Source organism: Harpia harpyja, chromosome 19 (assembly GCF_026419915.1).
Source record: "Harpia harpyja isolate bHarHar1 chromosome 19, bHarHar1 primary haplotype, whole genome shotgun sequence".
In the NCBI taxonomy this organism is placed as follows: Eukaryota; Metazoa; Chordata; class Aves; order Accipitriformes; family Accipitridae; genus Harpia; species Harpia harpyja.
The window spans coordinates 1521774-1541800 of NC_068958.1; the positions used below are offsets into that span (position 1 = coordinate 1521774).

A 20027-nucleotide genomic window follows, 5' to 3' on the forward strand; every position below is an offset into this window, starting at 1 on the left:
GTCCTGGTGACATCTGCACTGGAGGACTCTGAAAGACTGTAGAAAACATGAACAAGACATCTGTGTATACAGTGGAGGGCATCAACTCAGAAGCAAAGTTTGCAATACAACGGGTGTGAAAAAGCCCATGTAAGATGTTCAGAAAAGATTGTATCTACATAAACAGGACTGGAATCAGTTGTATCTACATAAATAGGACTGGAAACAGGTATCCTATAAAGTTGAGAGGGAGAAACAAGCATTTGTCTGAATCTCAGCCAGCCGTTAACCAGCAATAGATGGAGCTAGTGGTGCACTAAGACGGCTTTGAACTAGGGAAGAGATGTACCTGCACATCTGCAAAAGAGCCAGTCACGTACCTGGGAGGATAGGAAAAGACACTATATTACCAGAAGGTAAAACAATAATTGTAGGACATCTGCTTAGTTGTCAAGGACCAAGAGGGAAATAAAGCTGTTGTCCCCTCTAGCTAAAACCTGCTGTTTCTTTTTCCCCAGACTCCCAACCACCAACTGCTCTACAGTTTGTATGCCAATCCAATTTTGACGCCTGTAATTCACCCCAGAGACTGTTTATTTTAACTTTATCAAGTGAAGAGAAAAACAACTGTGTTAGAATAGAAAAAGAGCATCTGGCAGCGGGATATTCTTTCTCTCAGACAGCTTCCCAGCCTAACTGGTATACAAGAAAATGGGATTTTAGTTAGTCAAGGGTTGAAAGAAGGAGGGGGAAAGAGTGCAGAGTGCAGGTTCTCTGTGTGCTTATCTTAAAAATGGTCTTTCGTGGTCTGTTGGAACAAATGCTCTCACTATATTGTGTTCCACCTCAAAAGATGCAGCCAAGCCTCATCTGGGCCCTACAGGACACAGCAGTGATGAATCCACATACGGGACACTGTCTAATGTAGCCTATGCCAAAAAAGTGACCTCTGGAACTCCACCAGCTCAGTAACGTATCCCCAGGAGCCCCCGGCCTGTGTGGGGCAGAGCAGCATGGCTTTCTGACAGTCAACAGAAACGAAGGGGCACTCAGGAAAACAGACGTGTCCGTTCCTTTTTCCAGATTTTGAGTATCAGCCACCTTTCCCCCCCCATCTTCAGCAGCACAGCAACTTTGAGCAATGCCAGCACGTGCCACAGAGCTTGCCATCTGCAAGGTGTCCTCAGTGAGAGCTTGTAAACCAGAGGACCTGTTTCCCGATCCCTAACATAAGCTGATTCTTTCATACTTCATGACAGGACTTTCCTATTCACTGGCCACGCTTGGCTCTGCAGCTCCTCCAGTCTGAACACGGCTGGTGTTTTTTTTCTGCAAGACTGGCACAATCAAGAAAGAGGCTGGGGTTTGGTTTTCTTCCCTGTGGCTTTTTTTGTTCTCTCCCATTGGCAAGCATTTTTGAACATTAGAGGAAAAAGCAGACATTGCACAACAGCTTTGCCCACCCACCCTATTTTTGTTTGCATACTTTGGTCCGAATAACACACTGATGGAGAATACTCATTTTTAAATAATTAGGAGGGATGCTACAGACATGTAGATTTGGTCTGGACACATGGGACCCTAGTTTCATTTTTAGGCTATCTGCCAATTGGGTGCTGTTCAGAGGGAGTCTGCAAGATGTCTGACTCGCTTCTGATGTAAGAGCCATCGTTCCTCTTGGAATGAAACGCAGGCCTGCTCCTCTCAGCAACGCCACCTACTCTAACGATGTCGTGTTCTGAGCATTAAGTACCTCAAGAAGGAAGACACTTTACTCGGTAAAATACTTGGAGAAAGTTTCCTTTAGGCCAAGAAGCCAATGTACTACTTCTGTTCTTGTGTTGTTCTGGAAGAGAGAGGGCCTCATGTAATTAACATTTAATGTTTGGAACAATAACATTTTACTTTTTTTATCAACAAGATTTTTAATTTCAGGCATTTATACATCTAGAAAGCAAATTAGATATAAGGTACACTTTGGAAAAATCTCACTACATGTCTGCCTTGCTTTAAAATGCATCCTTTCTTGAGATGTTGCCACAAGTTCCCTTCTCTACGGATACATTAGAGCCTTCCTTTTAACAGGTCAGTAAGCTGGAGGAAAAGTTAAAATGGGGGTTGGATGTAGTTTACCCAGAAAATACTAAATTAATTTTACTGACCTCCTTGACATACAGCAGGACTTCCCTAATTTTGGAAAGAGGCATTTATCTTTTTTCTTTCACCATATAACCATTAGATGAACAGCACAGCAATTTTAGGTACGTTTCCATTTTCTCATGCAATTATAGGTTCTTTGTAAGATCTAAACATAAAAGTTTGGGATTTTTCTCCCTTTTTGTCCTTCACCATCCTTTCATTTTCTTTGAAAGTCTCAAAGCTTTTTACAAAACCCCTTAGTCAAGTCTTACAACCCAGTAAACACAGCGTTACTTCCATTTTAAATATGGTAAAACAAAGGCAAAGGAAGGAATAACAAGACAGCCCAGGTTTACACATGAAAGCACAGTCAGAGCCCGGACGAGTGTCTTGTAGGTTCCCTCTTGACAAACGATCATGGAGGCACATCAGGGCAGTCGATGAGCAGACGGAGCAACGGCGTTAGGCAGCTCGTTTAGTGGTACAGGGCAGACCAGCATCAACCGCTTAGTATAAATTACACGTAAATTGAGGTTTGTCTGTGCAGGCTTTGCCACCCCTCGTTTCGGCCTGGGGCGGCACCGGCACTCGCTCCCCAGGGCTCAGACACCTCCAGCTTCAAACCTGGGATGAACCCTGCCCTCTCACACCCGCCACGGTCACCTGCGGGTCTGCGCCGAACTCTGCGCGTTTAACACCCAAGAGCCGACCGTGCCCTGCGCACGCCATCAGCTGCTGCTACCAGGCTCGGTCTGCTGCCTCACGCCTGTGAGAAGCCCTCCTCCTCCTCAGCGACCAGAGGATTCTGTCTTCAGTTGCCAACTCCCAGACCACCAACAGGCCCCAGGCGCCAAGGGGCGGACGCGGACACAAACACGGGGCAGAACCGAAGCCGGGCACATCCCCCCGCGCAGGGGCGGCCTGATCCCCAGCCCCGGGTCCTCCCCAGCGCCCCGGTAGCCCCGGCGAGCCCCTCCCGCGGGCAGGACCCCGGCGCCGATCCCCCCCCGGCGCTGCCCCAGGCCCGCTGCCACCGCCGCCATTTCGCGGGCAGCGAGAAGCGGGCCCGGCCCCGGCCCAGGCCCCGCCCCGGCGGCGGCTGACCCGGAAGCGTTCGGCAGGCGTCGGATTTCCCCCCCTCCCCGCTGGAGCGATAAGATGGCGGCGGTCTCCGTGCTGCAGGTGCCGAGCGGCGGCTTCAGCTTCGACAACTGTGCTCGGTGAGGCGTTGGGGCGGCGCGGGCTGGGATCGGCGGGGACTGGTGCCGGGTGGCAGCGGGGCCGCGGGCGGAGGGGAGCCCTCCGCCCAGGCCCCACTTCCCGCCCTGTGTTGCAGGAACTCCCTGCTGGAGGCCGAGCTGGGCCAGAAGGGACAGCGGCTGCCCGCCGCCCGCAAGACGGGCACCACCATCGCCGGCGTCGTCTTCAAGGTGAGGCGGGCGCCGGGCGAGGCCCTCCGGGGCTTCGCAGGGGCCCGGGCGGGCCCGGGGGCCGCTCCTCCGCCCGCAGGCCGGGGCGGGTGGGTGGGCGGGCGGCCGCCCCTCGCTGCTGAGCCGGGGCCGGGGAAGGGAAGGGCCGCTCGGCCCCGCGGCGGCCTCGTCGGGAAGCGGCGTCCCGGCGCGGCTGGTGGCGGAGGTTCCGCGCTGCTGAGTCATTCTCGGCGTCCCCGGCCTCGGCCCGTGGGGAGCCGGCTCCTGCGGCCCCCATCCCCGGAGCTGCCCCGCGCCTGGCAGCCCATCTCGGCGTCGGTGCCGGAAAGGTCCCCTTTGGAGATTGAGGCTTTGGGAATAATTCTCTCTTTCTGTAGGATGGCATAGTCCTCGGAGCAGATACGAGAGCAACGGAAGGAACGGTTGTTGCTGACAAGAACTGTTCAAAAATACACTTCATTTCCCCTAATATCTAGTAAGTGTTAAAACCGTTTATGGTGTAAACGGTATTGGTAATAGTATTGGGATTTTTAGCCGTGTCCTTTGCTAACAGCAGGTGTTAAGGTGTACTTTAAAATGATTAATTTATTAGTAAAGCATGGGGATTTTTGGTATTTCATTTACACTTAAGCAGGCTATCTTGTTCCATGCTCTGAAAATATTAATTGTATGAGAACTTAATTTCTTCAATTTTCCAATGAGAAAACTTCTACTTGTTGGGTAAAGCGGAGAGTTATTTGTTTCCCCTGTCCTCCCCACCTATTCCTGACTTGCTCATAATATTTTTCAGTTGTTGCGGTGCGGGAACAGCTGCAGATACTGATATGACAACACAGCTGATTTCTTCCAATCTGGAGCTCCATTCGCTGTCTACTGGACGACTTCCAAGAGTTGTCACAGCTAATCGAATGCTAAAGCAAATGCTTTTCAGGTAACCGAATGGGTTTCTTGTTTATTAACAATGCTGTGAAAATCACTAGACAATATTTAAGCTCCTGTGAGGGAGCATCCTTCCTCATCTTACTTAACCTTCATAACGACTTTAGGGAAGATTTAATAATTGCTGTCTGCTTCGTAGGCTTTTGAACTGAGATGGAAGAGAAATCAAGTCTGTGGTGTTATAGAGAATTGATACTACAGTTGTGTTGCTAGTGTTTACATGGCAAAAATAGAAGGACAGTAGTTTAATAAACTGTTGATCACACCCATGAAAACTGTTGTGTATCTTTGCGGTGAGACAGTTGGACCAGTAATAATCTTGCAAAGTGCAAGCTTGTAAAATTGAGAATTTCATGTGACTTGTAATAGAATCACTACTTCAAAATGTATATTGTTTTCAAAAGAATAAAATGCTTAACCATTTGAAGCCCACAATTGTTAATATAGAAGTCTGTCAGTGGTATAGTGAGATAATGAGTAAAATGGTTGGAAGTTGTACTGCAGTTGTCCTAAGATTTCATTTGATTGCTTGACTTTATCACAAACAGTCAGTGGCAGTTGAACTTCCTAATGTGCAGCATGATGAAGAACATGCCCTTAGACTGAGGGCATACTCTCCAAATCTTTAAGTATTCCAGTATTGTTTAGTACTGTCTTTTGCAGAAGTAAAAAATGCTCTTGAAAGAGAAGGAAAGAATGAAATGAGTGTCGTGAATTAGAGAGATTGTTCAAGCTATTGGAAAGTCTCCAGGAAGGTGAAATAAAGCAATGAAAAGAAAATGCTTTGTGCAGCCAAGTGACCAAGATAGATGACAGTAATTCAGCTTGGTTGCTTAATGCTGTATTGCTAGGCAGTTTGCCTTTTTTTAAGTGAGTCACAAAACAATAAATTAAGAAGTTAAAGCAGCCAAGAACATTCTCATGGGGGAAATGAAGGAATAAGTTTTCTCTGAAGTCTCTAAATGAAAACTTAATTGCAGAAACAGGAATTTCATTTAAGGCTTGAAAACTAATCTGAATTCTCTCCCTGTTAGCACAAATGTATCATCCACCCTACTTGCTTGTCCAGTGCTTGTTTGTTCTGCTTGACACTGAAATATACCATATTTTAGTAAATGTCTTAATTTAAACTGTTGCTCACAGATAGTAAAAGTAGTCTTTCTGTTATGGAGATGTACCTGTTATCGTGGAAGATTTCTCAAATGCATACTTTGTGTTAAAAAGAACTACAGATTTATTGTGGACTTTCAGATTCACGTATAAACATTGGCCCTAGGTATCAAGGCTACATTGGTGCTGCCCTAGTTTTAGGGGGAGTAGATGTCACGGGACCTCACCTTTACAGCATATATCCCCATGGATCAACTGACAAATTGCCTTACGTTACCATGGGTAAGTGATACTCCCTCAGTATTGTAATACAACTGCCTCGTAAAAAGGGTGAACATTTCAAATTATTATTTAAAGTGGTTTTTTTTAACTTAAATTCCATTGTTTGCTGGGAGCTGTACAGACCTCAGACTTCAAAGATAAAGTTGTACCCGTGTTTGTAAGGCAGGTGCACTGTTCTATTTCTCTTCTAACGCTTTAAAAACATGGGCTGTTATGCTGTTTAAATCTAAGCTGCAAAAAACCTGGTATTATGAAAGTTGCTGTGTGCATTCCCCAACATACCTTAAAGCAAGAGAATTGTGGGATTCCCCAAAACTCACTGTAAAAAAAATCCTTAGAAACTTCATTTGCAGATAGTCCTAACTCAAGGTTCATATGAAGTCTCACTTGGGGAATTACATTCTGCCTTAAACTTTTTTCCTAATGAAACTACAGAAAAGTGTGCTTTTCTTCTCCTTTGGGACTGTTGTATTTCTTGCTAAGTAGCAGCTGTATCTTACTCAAGAAGGTGCTTCGCTGTAGTAAAGCAACACCTGGTTTACTTGTGACATATAATAATTGGTCTTAGCTACTGTACTGAGCTTCTCAATAAAGAAGTTTAATTCTGTCTGTTGCTGAGGTCAACTTGACGATTAATAGCCCACTATCAGGTTAAGTGTCAGTACCCCAACTCTTCTGTCTATGTAACGTTTTCTTTAATAGCAGTAATTTGAGCTATAGATATATGCAGTTCTGTGTACATCTTGTTCAGTTTTGAATTGGGGATTGTGATAATATTGAAGGCTGAAACCACAGATTTTGCATGCTTTTTTGGATTTAGGTACTACCCTGTCAACACCAATTACAAAAGCAGTGTTCAGGATATATTGTAAAATACAATCTTGGTAAATATATTCTTATTTGCTGTTTTTTCAACTATAAACAAGAATATGGGATAATGTGGAAATAAGTACTTTGTAGTAATAGAATGCAATTCGTAGGTAGCTTTTCTGCAATGTCTTGTCTTTCTCACTTAACAAGCAGAAACATTGCTCCATTACTTCCCAGTTCTACAGAAGGAGATGAAGAATACCTACAGGAGAGACACTTTTTAACTCCTCAGTGCTGCTTTGCAGTAGCAATAATTTCAAGTTGGGAAGTGGCTCTTGAGCATACACCCTTTTACCTGTGATCTTGCTAAACAACTCAAAGGCCTCTTATGAGTATATTCAGGAAGACACTGTATCACAGAATACAAAGTCTTCATTCATCACTGATCTTGATTTGTGAATTTAACTTGTCATTCCTCCTATGTCTTCTAACTACTTTGTCCATGTCCTCTAGATAAAATCGTTTCTTTAGCTGTCTTGTTCTGTTTCTTACTGAGGGATGCTTGGAGAGTTCTTGTGGTAAGAATCCTGAAGTAATAAGCTTTGCGACTTGCAGGAGAACCTTAGTGATCACTGTCGTCCTCATTTTTTTTGTGAAGGGAAATAACACATGCATTGTTGAAGGGAAGGACACATGCATCTTGCAATGTTATAGAACTTGCCTAGTCTTTGGCAAAGGCAGTATATTCAATAGTAGTGTCAGCTTGTTTGATTAGTTCTGAATTCTTTTGTGATTTATAGGTGATAATCTGGGAGTAAAGGGTTAAAAAATGGTAAGAGATATTACTGAGATGCACTCAGTGTCACTGGTAAGACATAAAACTAGTGCCTTCTGAGCTAATAATACTCTTGTACAGTTTCGTCTGTGGCTTTTAAGGTTGATGTCCTACTGAAAATATTGTATATCTGAAAAAAGTAAAATTCCAAACATAGCCAGGGTTGCAATTATTTTTGCTTTCTGATCACTCAAGAAGGCACCGTATTGTTTCAGACTTGCATTTCATTTTGAGGACTTGGATGATTTTAAATGAAAGCTTGGTTTCAGTAGAGCTATGGAAGTGTAATGTAGAGTCCAAATAAATATATCAGAAAAGGAAATTGATCTAAAAATGAATTGTGTCAGATTAGGGAATCGGATTCAGCCTATGTCTGATGCAGCTTTTATGCTCACTCTGATGGAAAGAGATAATTTTAGTTAATCTTTTTCTGTTCGTGGTTGGCATTTCTAGATAAAACACCTACTTACTATATTCTTGGAAATGTTAAAGGTTTTTCTTTTTCTTCTGGATCTTTGCCCTACTGAAACAGTGCAGCTGTTAAACTGAATCATCTGGCTAACTGTATAATGAGAACTGTGATTAACTTGTGGAAATTCTGCAGAGGTGGTATTGGACCAATAGATGGTGCCATTACCTCAGGAACTGGCAAATTACTTACTTGGCAAGTGAAATCCGCGTAACAGTCATGTGATGTCATTGTTTAGCCTTTGATATATAAAATAAATGTCTGATTCTTATAATTGCCTTATATCCAATATTGTCGTAAACTGTAAAACTATAACTGACTCTGTGCTGATAGCTGCTAGTAGTTGATTGCCTGAATAAAGTCACACAGTTTCCATTATGTACATGGTTACTTTTGTGCCTATGTTTTAAAAGCTTTAAAATGGGGCATTTCTGAAGATCCTGGCCACTCCTCTTTCCCTCCACAAAAATAAGGTAGTAGCAGAATAAGTTCAGACAAGTAGGAAGTGGAATATCAGTGGTTTAAGTTAATTGTAGCTTAAACTTTGATTTGCTGTCAGCTGTACCAGGTCTGTGTCTGGTGGTTACATGTTACTTTTGGCCATGCTGTCAAACAAAGCCCTTCTTAGCATAAATGTTCTTTACCTTTCTACACCCGGTACGCTGATACTTTCTCCCGTGACTAGGATATATTTTAGTAAAAAGATTAGCTTATGCATATAAACGAAGGATAGAACTGAGACAGTAGAAGAAGTATCAAAGGTCAAATCAGAGATAGTAGTTGGAATTGTATTTTGATCTTATTTAGACTAATCTATTGTTTTGGGGCTTTTTTCCCCAGATGTTCTAAGGGCAGTTTATTAAATTGGGGTAGGTATTTTTGGCCACTTAGTTTCTGGAAATTCAGTATTAAATAGGGAAGGTGGTTGAGATGTTGGATTTTTTGTTTGTTTTAGTGTGCTAGAGTGTGTTTTTATTTAACTGGAGTGTGTTTGTGGCTGGACAGTGGTGTCCTCCCTTGCAAGGGAGATTTAAAAGATACTCAGTGCTTACTCGGGAGTGAAAACATCAAATTAAACTGTTTATGCTGACAAAGGACAAAATTGGATTTCAGCAAACGATGCAAGATTGTCTGATTGCTTGGCTTGTCTAGGAAAGCTTCTGGCCAAGACTTATAATGAAATGCATGCATAAAATTAAAGCACTTGAAGTCTGTAGTTCAGCTTTCGGAAACTGTAAGTATGTTCCAGTAGTCTCTAGTGGCTAAAGCTAGTCCCCTGGTACCAGTGTTGCTTCATATTCATAAATCAGCTCTTCATGTATTGGCAATGTCATCCTGCAGAGCAAGCACTACCACTGCTGAGACTCAGCCCCTCAGCCAAGAACCAGGGTGAAAAATGATCCCAATCGATGGGGCTGTGGAGATCACTGGATTTTTACCTAGAATGAACAGCAAATTGAATAACAATGAGTGTGTGTGAATAAATGCCCTGTCAGGGAGCCTTGACACTGATGGATTAGGAAGTGCTAAATGTTACTCTCTCAAGGCTCTGTACATCCTCCAGTGTGGCAGGCTGAGGTAGCAAACAGGTCCTTGGGTGATGAAAATGGACTGTGCTTAGCAATAAGAAGTTGTCTTCAGTGAATGTTTAGCTAAAAAGATCCAGTTCATCTGTTATAGAAAAGCTACTGCAGTTGCAAAACATGGTGGAAAATATTGTTGGCTGGATTTTTTTCTTGCTATTTATTAGTAATTATCTTTCACTTTAAATCAATACTGAAGTAGTACAACTGCTTAAGTAAAGACCAGATGGGATTTTTAAAGTGAGTTTATTACAGTTGAGTCCAGAAAATTTTTTTGATAACTTAGTTGTGAAAACTTATGAAATGGCCAATGTTTCTTAAAGAAGGAAAAAAAAAAAATCTCATAACTTACCTGATTCATGCTAATTATCAGGCTGAAAAGCATTTGCCTCAGAAGAGAGCTTTGCATCTCAGTTTCTGTAGTTCTTTATAATTTGTTGCACAATCAATATTTTTATATACTTAGATGCTAGATTAATACTTCCTGAATATTTGTTTCTAAAGCATAGCTTATTGAAAATGTATGCAAAATAAATTCTTTGGAATTGATATGGCATTTTTTTCTTGATGATTGTGTTTCCAAGGTTGTTGAAGTGTAACCATTCATAGCAGTTAGTGTTTTTTAATCTGGCTGAAAGGTTTTTTTTTTTCCTGAATGTTATGTAATACAAATACATGATGACACTACCAATTATACTTTGTTTTAATTATTCTTATTGCTCCTACACAGAACAGTTGTGAACTTCAACATCTAAAAAAAATTCCAACAAAGAAAATTTCCTATTTCTGCATTGGTTGTGTGTTGTTAAGATTCTAAACTAGTTATCTAGGATAAATATCTGGTTTAGTATCACTTTGAATCTGAGCTCAGTTAAAGATGCTATTTAATTACTCATCATCTCACAGCTTTCCTGTATGTTTTAATAGATTTGAGGTTGAACTGCTGCATCTTAGCAATGTTGACTCCTAACTGGTAGTGACTTAAATCTGTTGCTGTGTGCATGAGGTGGGAGCATCTATCCCTAATTAATGGATGGCGTTTTGCAATGTTTGGATTTTATCTTTCTCCAGACATTATGTTTGGGAATTGTTAAGCTTGTTTCTACATAAAGGCAAAAAGCATGCTTGTTAAAAATGAATTATTGGTGGGCACTGAATACATGGACAAGAGAACAGCTGTTTCCCCACATACAAACAAGTTCTCCATAGACCCTTAATATCTAAGTTTTCTGTGCTTTTATAGGTACTGCAATAAGAAAACCATACTTCAATGTTTACTTAAGTTCACAGATTTTATTGCCAGCTCTCCTGCTACAATGCATAGCTTTCACAAGTCAGTTGAACTACTTAGAACATTGTGGGGTTGTTTGGATTGTATGTGGAATTTGAGAAGTAGAGGGAAGTCAGTGTAATTGGATAGTGAAGTTTGCAACTGTCCACTCCTGGTTTTCTGCATTTCTGCATGGATGGTCAAGTGAGGGGGTTTCAGTCTACCAGCAGTGCAAATAGGAGGATTGAGGGGTTTTTCTTATTTAATGTGCTACAGGTGAATATATGCACATCATTAGTATTTTTCAAAACAGTTCATATTGCTGTTGTCAAACAGCAGATGATTTGTTTTGATGGAGAAACTCAGAAGTATGCATCTATTTATGTATTTAAAAACACAGTGTTTACATCTGGTGCTAGTAAGAGTGAAGAATTTTCTTTGTGCTATTTAAGATTACAAAAATCTGTTCTTTCAGAGAATGCTTAGCTGTGCTGTGAGACTTTTTCTTGGGCACTTGTTTTAAATGCAAGCTTATAAAGCTTTATGTTTAGGATTTATAAGCAGTAGAGAAAAAAAAAACAAATGGGTTTATTCAGCTTTTCCATCTTTACTTCCTGTTCTGGTAGAACCTCCCTGGGATCTTGGTTTTCAGATGTAAATGTCTATGTGTAGGTTTTAATTAAGACTTTCAACAACTCTGAAACATTATAGGACTGTCTGCATTTATTTATTTAAAGTTGATATTAGATTTGGTATTTATTTGCATACTGGCAACGTAGTGAGATAAAGAATTAAAAGTATAATTCTTTGTATAAAGGATTCATGTAATGTAACATAAGGTTTCTTCCCATTCATCTTTTTCCTTTTTCTTCTTTATAAGTCTACTGAGTTCTTGCCCATAGGTTCTTTTGAGAACTTCTTTTAAAAAGAAGCTGGAGGAATGAATCCAGTCTGAGCGATGTATGAGATTATTGCAATATTTGTGTTATTGATAATTTTTATTTGTCAGTAGAAGTTTTAAGAAATTAAGACCACTTCTTAGCTCAGTAGCTAATGTAGTAATTTGTCAGATACTACCTTTTATACTTTTTTGCACTTTTTAGTCTTTATACTCTAATTTTTTTAAAGAACCCCTATCCAAGGGTAAGATTGTTTTCTAGTTCTGAGGCTTCCCATTCTGCTTATGGTAAGCCTTCACTTGACTGTGGGAAGAATGTGGTCCTAGTTTGAGACCGTATCCCAGATTTTTCCCCCCTTCATTAGAAATGTTCCTATGTCATTCCACGAGAAGAATTACTTTATGGTTCAAGTCCTGTATTTGTTTTGGAACATACCTTATTTTGACCTTGTTTGAAGTATCAGTAAAATTCCTTTTATTTGAGATTTGTTCTGTGATATCAGCTGTTTGTATCAGGAGTTCACTTCTGCTATTAGTTGCTTAAAAATCTTCTTTATTCCCAGCTTCAGCATTAAAAAAAAAATGGAGTCATGTATTGCTTCAAGGTGTAAATGAATAGTCATTGCCTGTAATACAAGTACACACTTAGAGTGTCCTACTGCTTTTAGATGTGATGTATTTGGTACTGTAAAGGTAATGATCCTCAACCACAGCAATATTCTGTAACAGGAATATCTGTCATATTCATTGGGATTACCATGTTCATTGATTTGTGTCTGTAAATCTGCTGTTTCTACCCTTTAAATTTGATCTATAATTGGACCTCCTTAAATGGTTCAGATAAGGTAGTCTGTATTTTCTCAACAGTGTCACTGTCAGCTTCTCCTTTTTCATTATACATTCAGCAGACTTGATAAAATCAGCAGGACACCTCATTTGAAACTGTTTAATCGCTGCCTTTTTCTTTCACTAAACCATTGAGGTGGTCAAGCGATATACACAAATCATTTTAAATAGAAAATATGGCTTTCTCTGTGACCCAGCTAAACAGATAGCAGTATGCAAAACAAGTTAAAAAGTAATAAATGCCAAAAAATCTTCTAATTGGAGTAAAAAATTGCAGGTAACTTTATTCACTCCCCAAAAGTAGCGCTCTCTGAAATATGGTTAGGGCCATGGACAGACAAGATATCTTCCTGAAAACTCTTTCTTTCTGAACAAAGCAAGTTTACAGTTTCAAATAGTATCGTACTGCTTTTCGTATTAATTTACGGAAAGCACATTTATGATGTCTGCAGTTACAGTGCTTTGGTTAGAGATGGCTTCTGTTCCATTACTACACTTGCACTGCATCCTTTAAGAGAAGTAATGTTAGACTCATGTTTTCATATCTGTCATTTTGTCTATTTAGCTGCTATTGTTCAATGTAAAAGTAATGGCACAAAGTAAATGCATAATAAACTGTTTAAAAGTAGATATGGGAAATAACCTGATGGCAGCAGCCAGCTACCCTATTACCATTGCTAGTTTACTCATCCCCATGCGTAAAGGTGACTGTGCCAGGGCAGCTTGTTAAAGCAATCTATTCATTCTGAGTGTCTTAGTGTTAAGTGACATACCCTCTAACGTGGCCAGGCACAAAAGCGGGATAGGAGAAATGGAGGAGTAGGAATTACAAACTGTGGCATTTGGTTAACTCTCTTTTTCTAACCTCATTTTCATATCTTCATGTTCAAAATAGTAAAAAGAAAAAGGCTGTCAGAACGGGGACTGTGAGAAGACTGTGTACACTAGCTATAAATTCAGGAGTAAATTAGGTGCTGGACTTAAAGAGGGTAGACGCTTTAGAGTATATCGTAAGCTAAGGTAGACTTCAGTCTGGTTTGTGCTGCTGATATTTGCTACCTTTTTCTTTAAAAGAAATACTGTATCTAAAAATACCGGCTAAATAAGTGTCCTAATTTTGTTACCATAGGTTCTGGATCATTAGCAGCTATGGCAGTATTTGAAGATAAATACAAACCGGACATGGAGGTAAGAAATTTTGTTCTAAAGCTCAGTGTTTCTTTCCTCAATAATTCTTGTGATTGTAAGAATTTAAGAGGTTTGAAGCTTTAAAAAAATTAAATCTGTTCTAGTTTCCCTGCACTTAAAAATGTACTAATGTCAGCGTACTGCAGAGCTATAAGAGCTGATGGGTACAATAAATTTGAAGAAATACAGCTTCTTGCAAATTTATGGAAAAACTTCTGTGATTTGAATGTAAGTGAAAGCTTTAAAAACATACGACTTGCTAATTATAGTTGACTTCAGGAATTCAGCAGCCCTTGTGTAGTCAATATTGCAGGTTTTCCCTCAATAGTCAGTCTTCTCTCTCTCGATCTTGAAAAGAGAATGCATGATTGTAAAAGCAACAAAAAAAGTTCTAGTGTGTGAAACCAATTAGATTTCCAGTTGGTTGGGTATGTTCAGAACTAGTAACTGCACTTTTAATATCTACTTAAGCTAGTTATCAGAAGATTTATAAGGTTGTGGGTTGTTTGTTTTGCCGATCATCTTGATAAAAATTGAAAAATGTTTGGTTGTTCATTATAGAGAATCATTCAGGAGAGCTAAAAGCTGGAGTGTCATGATTAAGATCAGAATAAGTTATGAAGTTATTTTTTATGACTGTATTTTTATTATCTATAGTATTTCCTTACACTTAACTACACCACATTTAGTGCCTGCTAAACTAAACAGTGAAAAATCCAGTTATCTACAGACTATTGATGAAAAGAAAACCAAAGCAATTAAAGGGCTTTCTGTGACCATATTTTGTAAAATGCCTCAGTAATGTCAAGCCCTCTTTTAACCCACACTAATCTCTTCAGACTTTCTGTGAATGCTCCTTCTCATTCCAATTGATTAATAATTTCACAGTAAAGAATAAACTGAGAATTGAACACAAAATTGAAAATTGAACCCATTAGAAATTACTTGTAACACCAACAGTTGCAATCATTTCAGCCTAAAATGCAGATACAACAAATCTTACGGCTATTTACTATCATTGAATAATGTGGAAAAGAAAAAAGTTGATTTACTTCAGAAAAGGTCTTCAGATGTTCCTCATCTTTGTACTGTAACTGCTGTGGGTCATTTCCTCCCCTTCAAATGTTGCCGTGACTGCAGTATATTTTCAGGTGATGATCCCATGAGTCAACTGAGTTCCTCTCTAAAATCAATTAATTAAATTTAAAACTTAGTGATGTGTCATACCCTGTTACATCTCCTGAAGAAATGTGATGTGTAATACTAGTCAATTTAAAAACAAACAAAACAACTTGTTTTGAGAAGTTTTCCAGTAGCTAAACTGCTAAAGAGTTAGTAATAAGCAATTTTCCAATTATTCCTGGAACTGGCTCCTTTTCTGTCAGTATATATGAAATAGTTGTAGGTGTGCAAAATTATGAAAATGCAGCAAGATCAGGATTCCTATGTTGCTGCAATGTTTTGGGCAATATCTGAAGACACTGGGCTTCTGGCCTTCAGTGTATTTATAAATGCTATCAGAAATATTGGAATATTTTAATAGACACTCAAGTTTCTTCTGTAAATAGCATTACACTAGATGACTGATGGAAAGAACCACTACATAGAGGTAGACTCTACTTTTTCTTTTCTCTCCCCTCATGCTGCTGCAAGAATGAGAGAGTCTCTTTTTCTAGCCTCTTGTGTGACTGTGCACTTGGCATGTGTGCTATTCATACTGAAAACATGGACTACAAATCCTTGGAATCAACAGCTACAGTATAATAGTCCGCTTTCAAAGATACAAATGTCAAAGAGCTGTGCTATGAAACTAAAAATTTCATCTTATTCTCAGCTAGTTTTCAAGCTTGTATTTTAAGTCATTCTTTGTGTAAGAGCAACCAAAAAAGGCACCAAAAATTGGTAAATCTCCAACCTTTCCTATTTGGAAAGGTCATCCTAATTAAATTGTCTTCATACGCAACCATAAATGGCAGCAGATATTCACTGTTATAACAAGTATGTAGAAATGCAGCCTACCAATTTGTTGAAATAGATACTTGGATCTTTGAGACTTGCATGCACCTTAACCCTTCCTTTGTTTTTACTAGATATTCTGTTACCTAATAACAATTTAGTCATTGTATGAACTAAACCAGCAAAGTTTCAGGTGATAAAGCTCAACTGTACTCTTAAACATGTCGTGTTCTGTTATGGCTGCCAGCTTAAAATACCTACCTTCTAAGTCAGATGTGGGTTTTTTCCAGTAAAGTAACGAAATAACAAATGATATTTCTGTTGAAATTAAAACATTCCATCTGAAGTACACTATATATATATATATAACATAAAATCTGCTATGAAATGGCAATGATAAACTTAAAATTCCTGAAGATTAATTTAATAAAATGGGTAGAGGATTAATATTTTTCTGTCAAGATCAATACTGCTTTCTTTTGCACTAATTGTCAGAATATCTTGCTAGGGCTACTGGAGGGTAGTGGTGTGCTTCAAGACCATCACATCACAGAAAAATGATTCAAAGGCAAACTGTCCTGCACCCTCTGGTATCGACTTGCAAATTAGCATCTGGAATGTAATTAAACAAGCTTAATGAAAGTAGCAGCTGAATACTACTGGAAAAGACAATCAGCTTTTTTGCCTCTGATATATATTCTGTACTATTGAAGCTGATCACCAAACGCATCGTGTGAGCACAGTTAAAAAAAATTAGCATTTATTTGAAGAATAGGAACTGTTTTTCATTCTGTTATGCTTTTGGCATGCACTGGTGTCCCATGAGAGCCATGCCACAGCAGATAGTGCACAATATTTATAAATCCATGACAGGCAATAATAGCAACTTGAAAAATTCTTTTGCTAGAATTTCAAGTTGAGAGCTGCCAAAAGCTGAGAGGATCAAATCTGCAGTGGCAGCTGCTGTGCCCTACAGTTAGAATTGTAGACTTTGAAGATGCTCAACTTAAAAAAAAAAAAAAAAAAAAAAAGACTGCAGGCTTAGCCAATTTTTGCAGGTTTCTAGAGCCCTGGCTCTCTGCCTTTTGAAGATGAGTTGCTGAAGCTTCTACCACTGCCTGAGGCATGCTAACACCAGCAGGATGTGTTTTTTTCCATAGACTTAGTGTGTCTTCAGATTTAAGTAGCACATGCTTTATCAATGCCAACTGTGATGGTCCTTTCCCTGGTTGCAATGCTGGGAGATGATCTTTACCCAACATCCTTCAGAGAAACTGCTAAGATAGATGGTGACGTACACAAGTGCCACTTCTGCAGTCTGATTTATGGAGGCATGTTTCATTATGAAGCAAGTGCTGGCCTCTAGAGGAACCATTATAGATTGCTGAAGATGTGAACACTTTCAGCCCTGAAGGCCTGTAGATGCTTCAAAAATGTAATGCCAAGCATCTAACTGCTGTGGAACAATATTAATCTGTCATGTGGGCAGCTATAGATCTACTTTAAAAAACATAAGTGGAAGAACAGCACACCTAATAGTGTTTTGAGCTTAGATCTTTCATTGCAGCCAATTTTTCTTTCAATAGAGTTTCAGTAGAGTAGCCGCATAGTTTTTAAACCTTACAGTCAGATTTTGCAAATGCATTCATGCCTTCTGGTGTTAAACAATAGTAGAGACATACTCTGAGTCAGTGGATATGGAAACCAAGATCTGGGGACAAAATGTCTACAGTATTAAATGCTGGAATTCTGGGTTTATACTGTAGTTGTTGAATTCCTAGGGAGATTGCAGGGGGGTATTATATTTTATTCTGGTATTTGACTTCTGTTGTTTGAAAAGTAGAAGCTTTTTGTCTGTAGAAGAATTGCTTGATGTACAGTGAGGCTATGTTGTAGTCTTCTGACAAGAGCTTCATGTTTAAGCAAGGAAACAGGCTGCTTGTAACTTCATTTCTTTTCTGTATTTCATCAAAACAGTCAGGTTTAATAAAAAGAGGATCCAAAAGGACGAGAATTGGTAGAAGCCACAGAAAGCCCAACTATTGCAGGGAAAGGGAAGGAAATCTTTGTGTAATGAGTTCAGGGGCACAGAATAGATGGGAAAAAAATGGAAGGAGGTAGTCTGGCAGATATTTAATAATTATTTCTAAAATAGATCACCCCAAAAATGTGAGATTATATTTACAGTCACTTATACCATTTTTTAAGTCTGGCAGGAAATCAAGTGGTACTGAATGAAAATAAAAATGCTCTCGAGGGGTAAGAACAGATTAGAAATAAGAGGGGGCTGTTCTGATCATATTCCACTTGGAATGTTGGTACTTTACCCTCCTGCAGCAGCTGTGCTGTCCAAAAAACTGCATTTTGCTCTCCTACTAGAGATTTGCATTCCTTCACCTGTTGGCCAGGTTTGCTTTTGTGATCATTCTGCAGTGATTACTTTTGCTAACTTGTTTGGTTTTGACAAATATGGGTTAGGGAGCAATCTTATGAGCAATTCAGCTGGCAGATTTGGGTAATCCTCTGTAAAAGAAGAAATGATGAGCAGACAGGAGTTAGAGGGAGTAACCTTTTTCAGTTAATAGTTGCAGCTGCCAGAGTAGGTGTGTTCACAAAGAAATTCTAGGAAGGCAGAGGACTGGAAATTGCAAAATGTGTAGACTCGGGCTCTTCTGGTCCACAGTTTTGTTTCTGGCTTTGCTACTGATTTTTGAGGTACTTTTGAGCTGCCCCATATCCCTAGAGTGAAGCAGCTGAGTCATAATGCTTTCCTCCGGATGCTTGATGTGTGTCTTTGCTGTATCAAAGTAAAAAGTAGTCTAAATGTAACTTTCACTGTGTACCTCTTATTTCAGTAAAAAATACATCAGGCACAGTACAAAATATTATGAAAACATGTCACTTTCTTCCATTTTTAAACAGCTGGCATACAGATCATTCAAATGTTTCTGTGCTCATATTTCCTACTGTCCCTCAATATGGTGGTGGTATTTGTGTTTATTAACTACTGACAATAATACTGATCTATTTTTGGAAACTGTCAAAACTCTCTAATCTTCAACAATAGTTGTCTCATCAGTCTTATTTAGCCTGCATCTGTGTGATTCAAGGCTCAAGAGCAATGACAAGTTGCATACGAATTCTGTATTCATTAGTGATGGTGATCAAAATGCCTGTGTCCTGGCCATAGGGCTCAGGTGTGGAAGTCTGCAGGCTAATCCCACCAGCTGACATTCGGAGGTTTAATGACTCCATAGGAAGGTGACCACTTGCTGGGAGGTTTGTCGGCTGAACTCCGACAGCAGACAATAGAGATCAAGCCAGACTATCAGAGTTAAGCTGGAGAGCGTGCCTGAGATACTTGAACCCCTGTTGGTGTCAAACACAGAGATTAAGTAAATGGGGGGGAAAGAAAAAAATCTGACTCTGCAAACAAAAATAAGTACTTAGTATTTATGTGCTCTGTGTATCTGTTTATTTCATTACCCAGTGACAATGAGACTGTTAGTGGCATATCTTTGCTGCCTTTTCTGACAGAGCTTGTGGCGATACAGATTTTCTGCTTTCCTTACATGCCTGTATTATTGTCTCCTTCAGAGACATGAATTTCTATGGGTAAATAGCAGGTGTTAGTGCATACAGTCATCCAGAAAATAAAGGCTTATCATGCTGTTTCTTATTTTTAGATTAGATTAAAATTATTCTATGGTAACCTGGTTTCTGCTTGACACATTGGACAGTTAGTACTGTTCTCATCTTCTTTCACAGAATTGTGCCTTGGATTGATGTCCTTTGCAGAACCAATGTTAAACAGGAAATATGAGGCTGATTTAAAATGTGCTAGCTAGATGTGCTCTGGAATGGCTAGGATTACTGGAGAAGTGTTTTGAGGTGTGCTTTCTGAATATATCAAAGCACAATTTCTGTGCAGAAATCAGGTGGGAAACTGCCAACAATATCAGTCTGAGTTAACCAGTGACACCTGGTAGCACCACCTTCTAGTTTTCTGTTTACAGACTATATTGAGGGAGATAAATTTTACTTTAGTTTAAATTGGGCCTTGCTGCATGACAAAGAGCAACAATTTCTTCACCTTTATGAAAGTAACATTTAAACTTTTTATGTAATAATGTAGACAAGCTAGTCAGAAGCAGGGCTCCATGTTAAGAGATCATTTCACTGCACAGGGTAGATGTAGGACAGGTAATTATTTTTGATGCATTTCTCAGGAGCAGGTGTTCCAGTTTAAATTGTTTCAGTTTGTATATCTCCCATAACTGCAGAACACAGGCA

The 20027-nt window shown here is 39.6% G+C and overlaps 1 protein-coding gene across 1 annotated transcript in view; it reads left to right on the forward strand.

Moving 5' to 3' along the window:
• Positions 1 to 3204: 3204 nt before the first annotated feature.
• PSMB7 (proteasome 20S subunit beta 7) overlaps positions 3205 to 20027 on the forward strand; it is a 28553-nt gene continuing 11730 nt past the window's right edge. The window contains exons 1-6 of the mRNA XM_052815937.1: positions 3205 to 3338; positions 3455 to 3548; positions 3926 to 4023; positions 4339 to 4479; positions 5764 to 5879; positions 13720 to 13778. Of these exons, the coding sequence (XP_052671897.1) occupies positions 3277 to 3338; positions 3455 to 3548; positions 3926 to 4023; positions 4339 to 4479; positions 5764 to 5879; positions 13720 to 13778 (570 nt within the window). The 5' untranslated portion in view covers positions 3205 to 3276. The remainder of the gene's footprint in view (positions 3339 to 3454; positions 3549 to 3925; positions 4024 to 4338; positions 4480 to 5763; positions 5880 to 13719; positions 13779 to 20027) is intronic.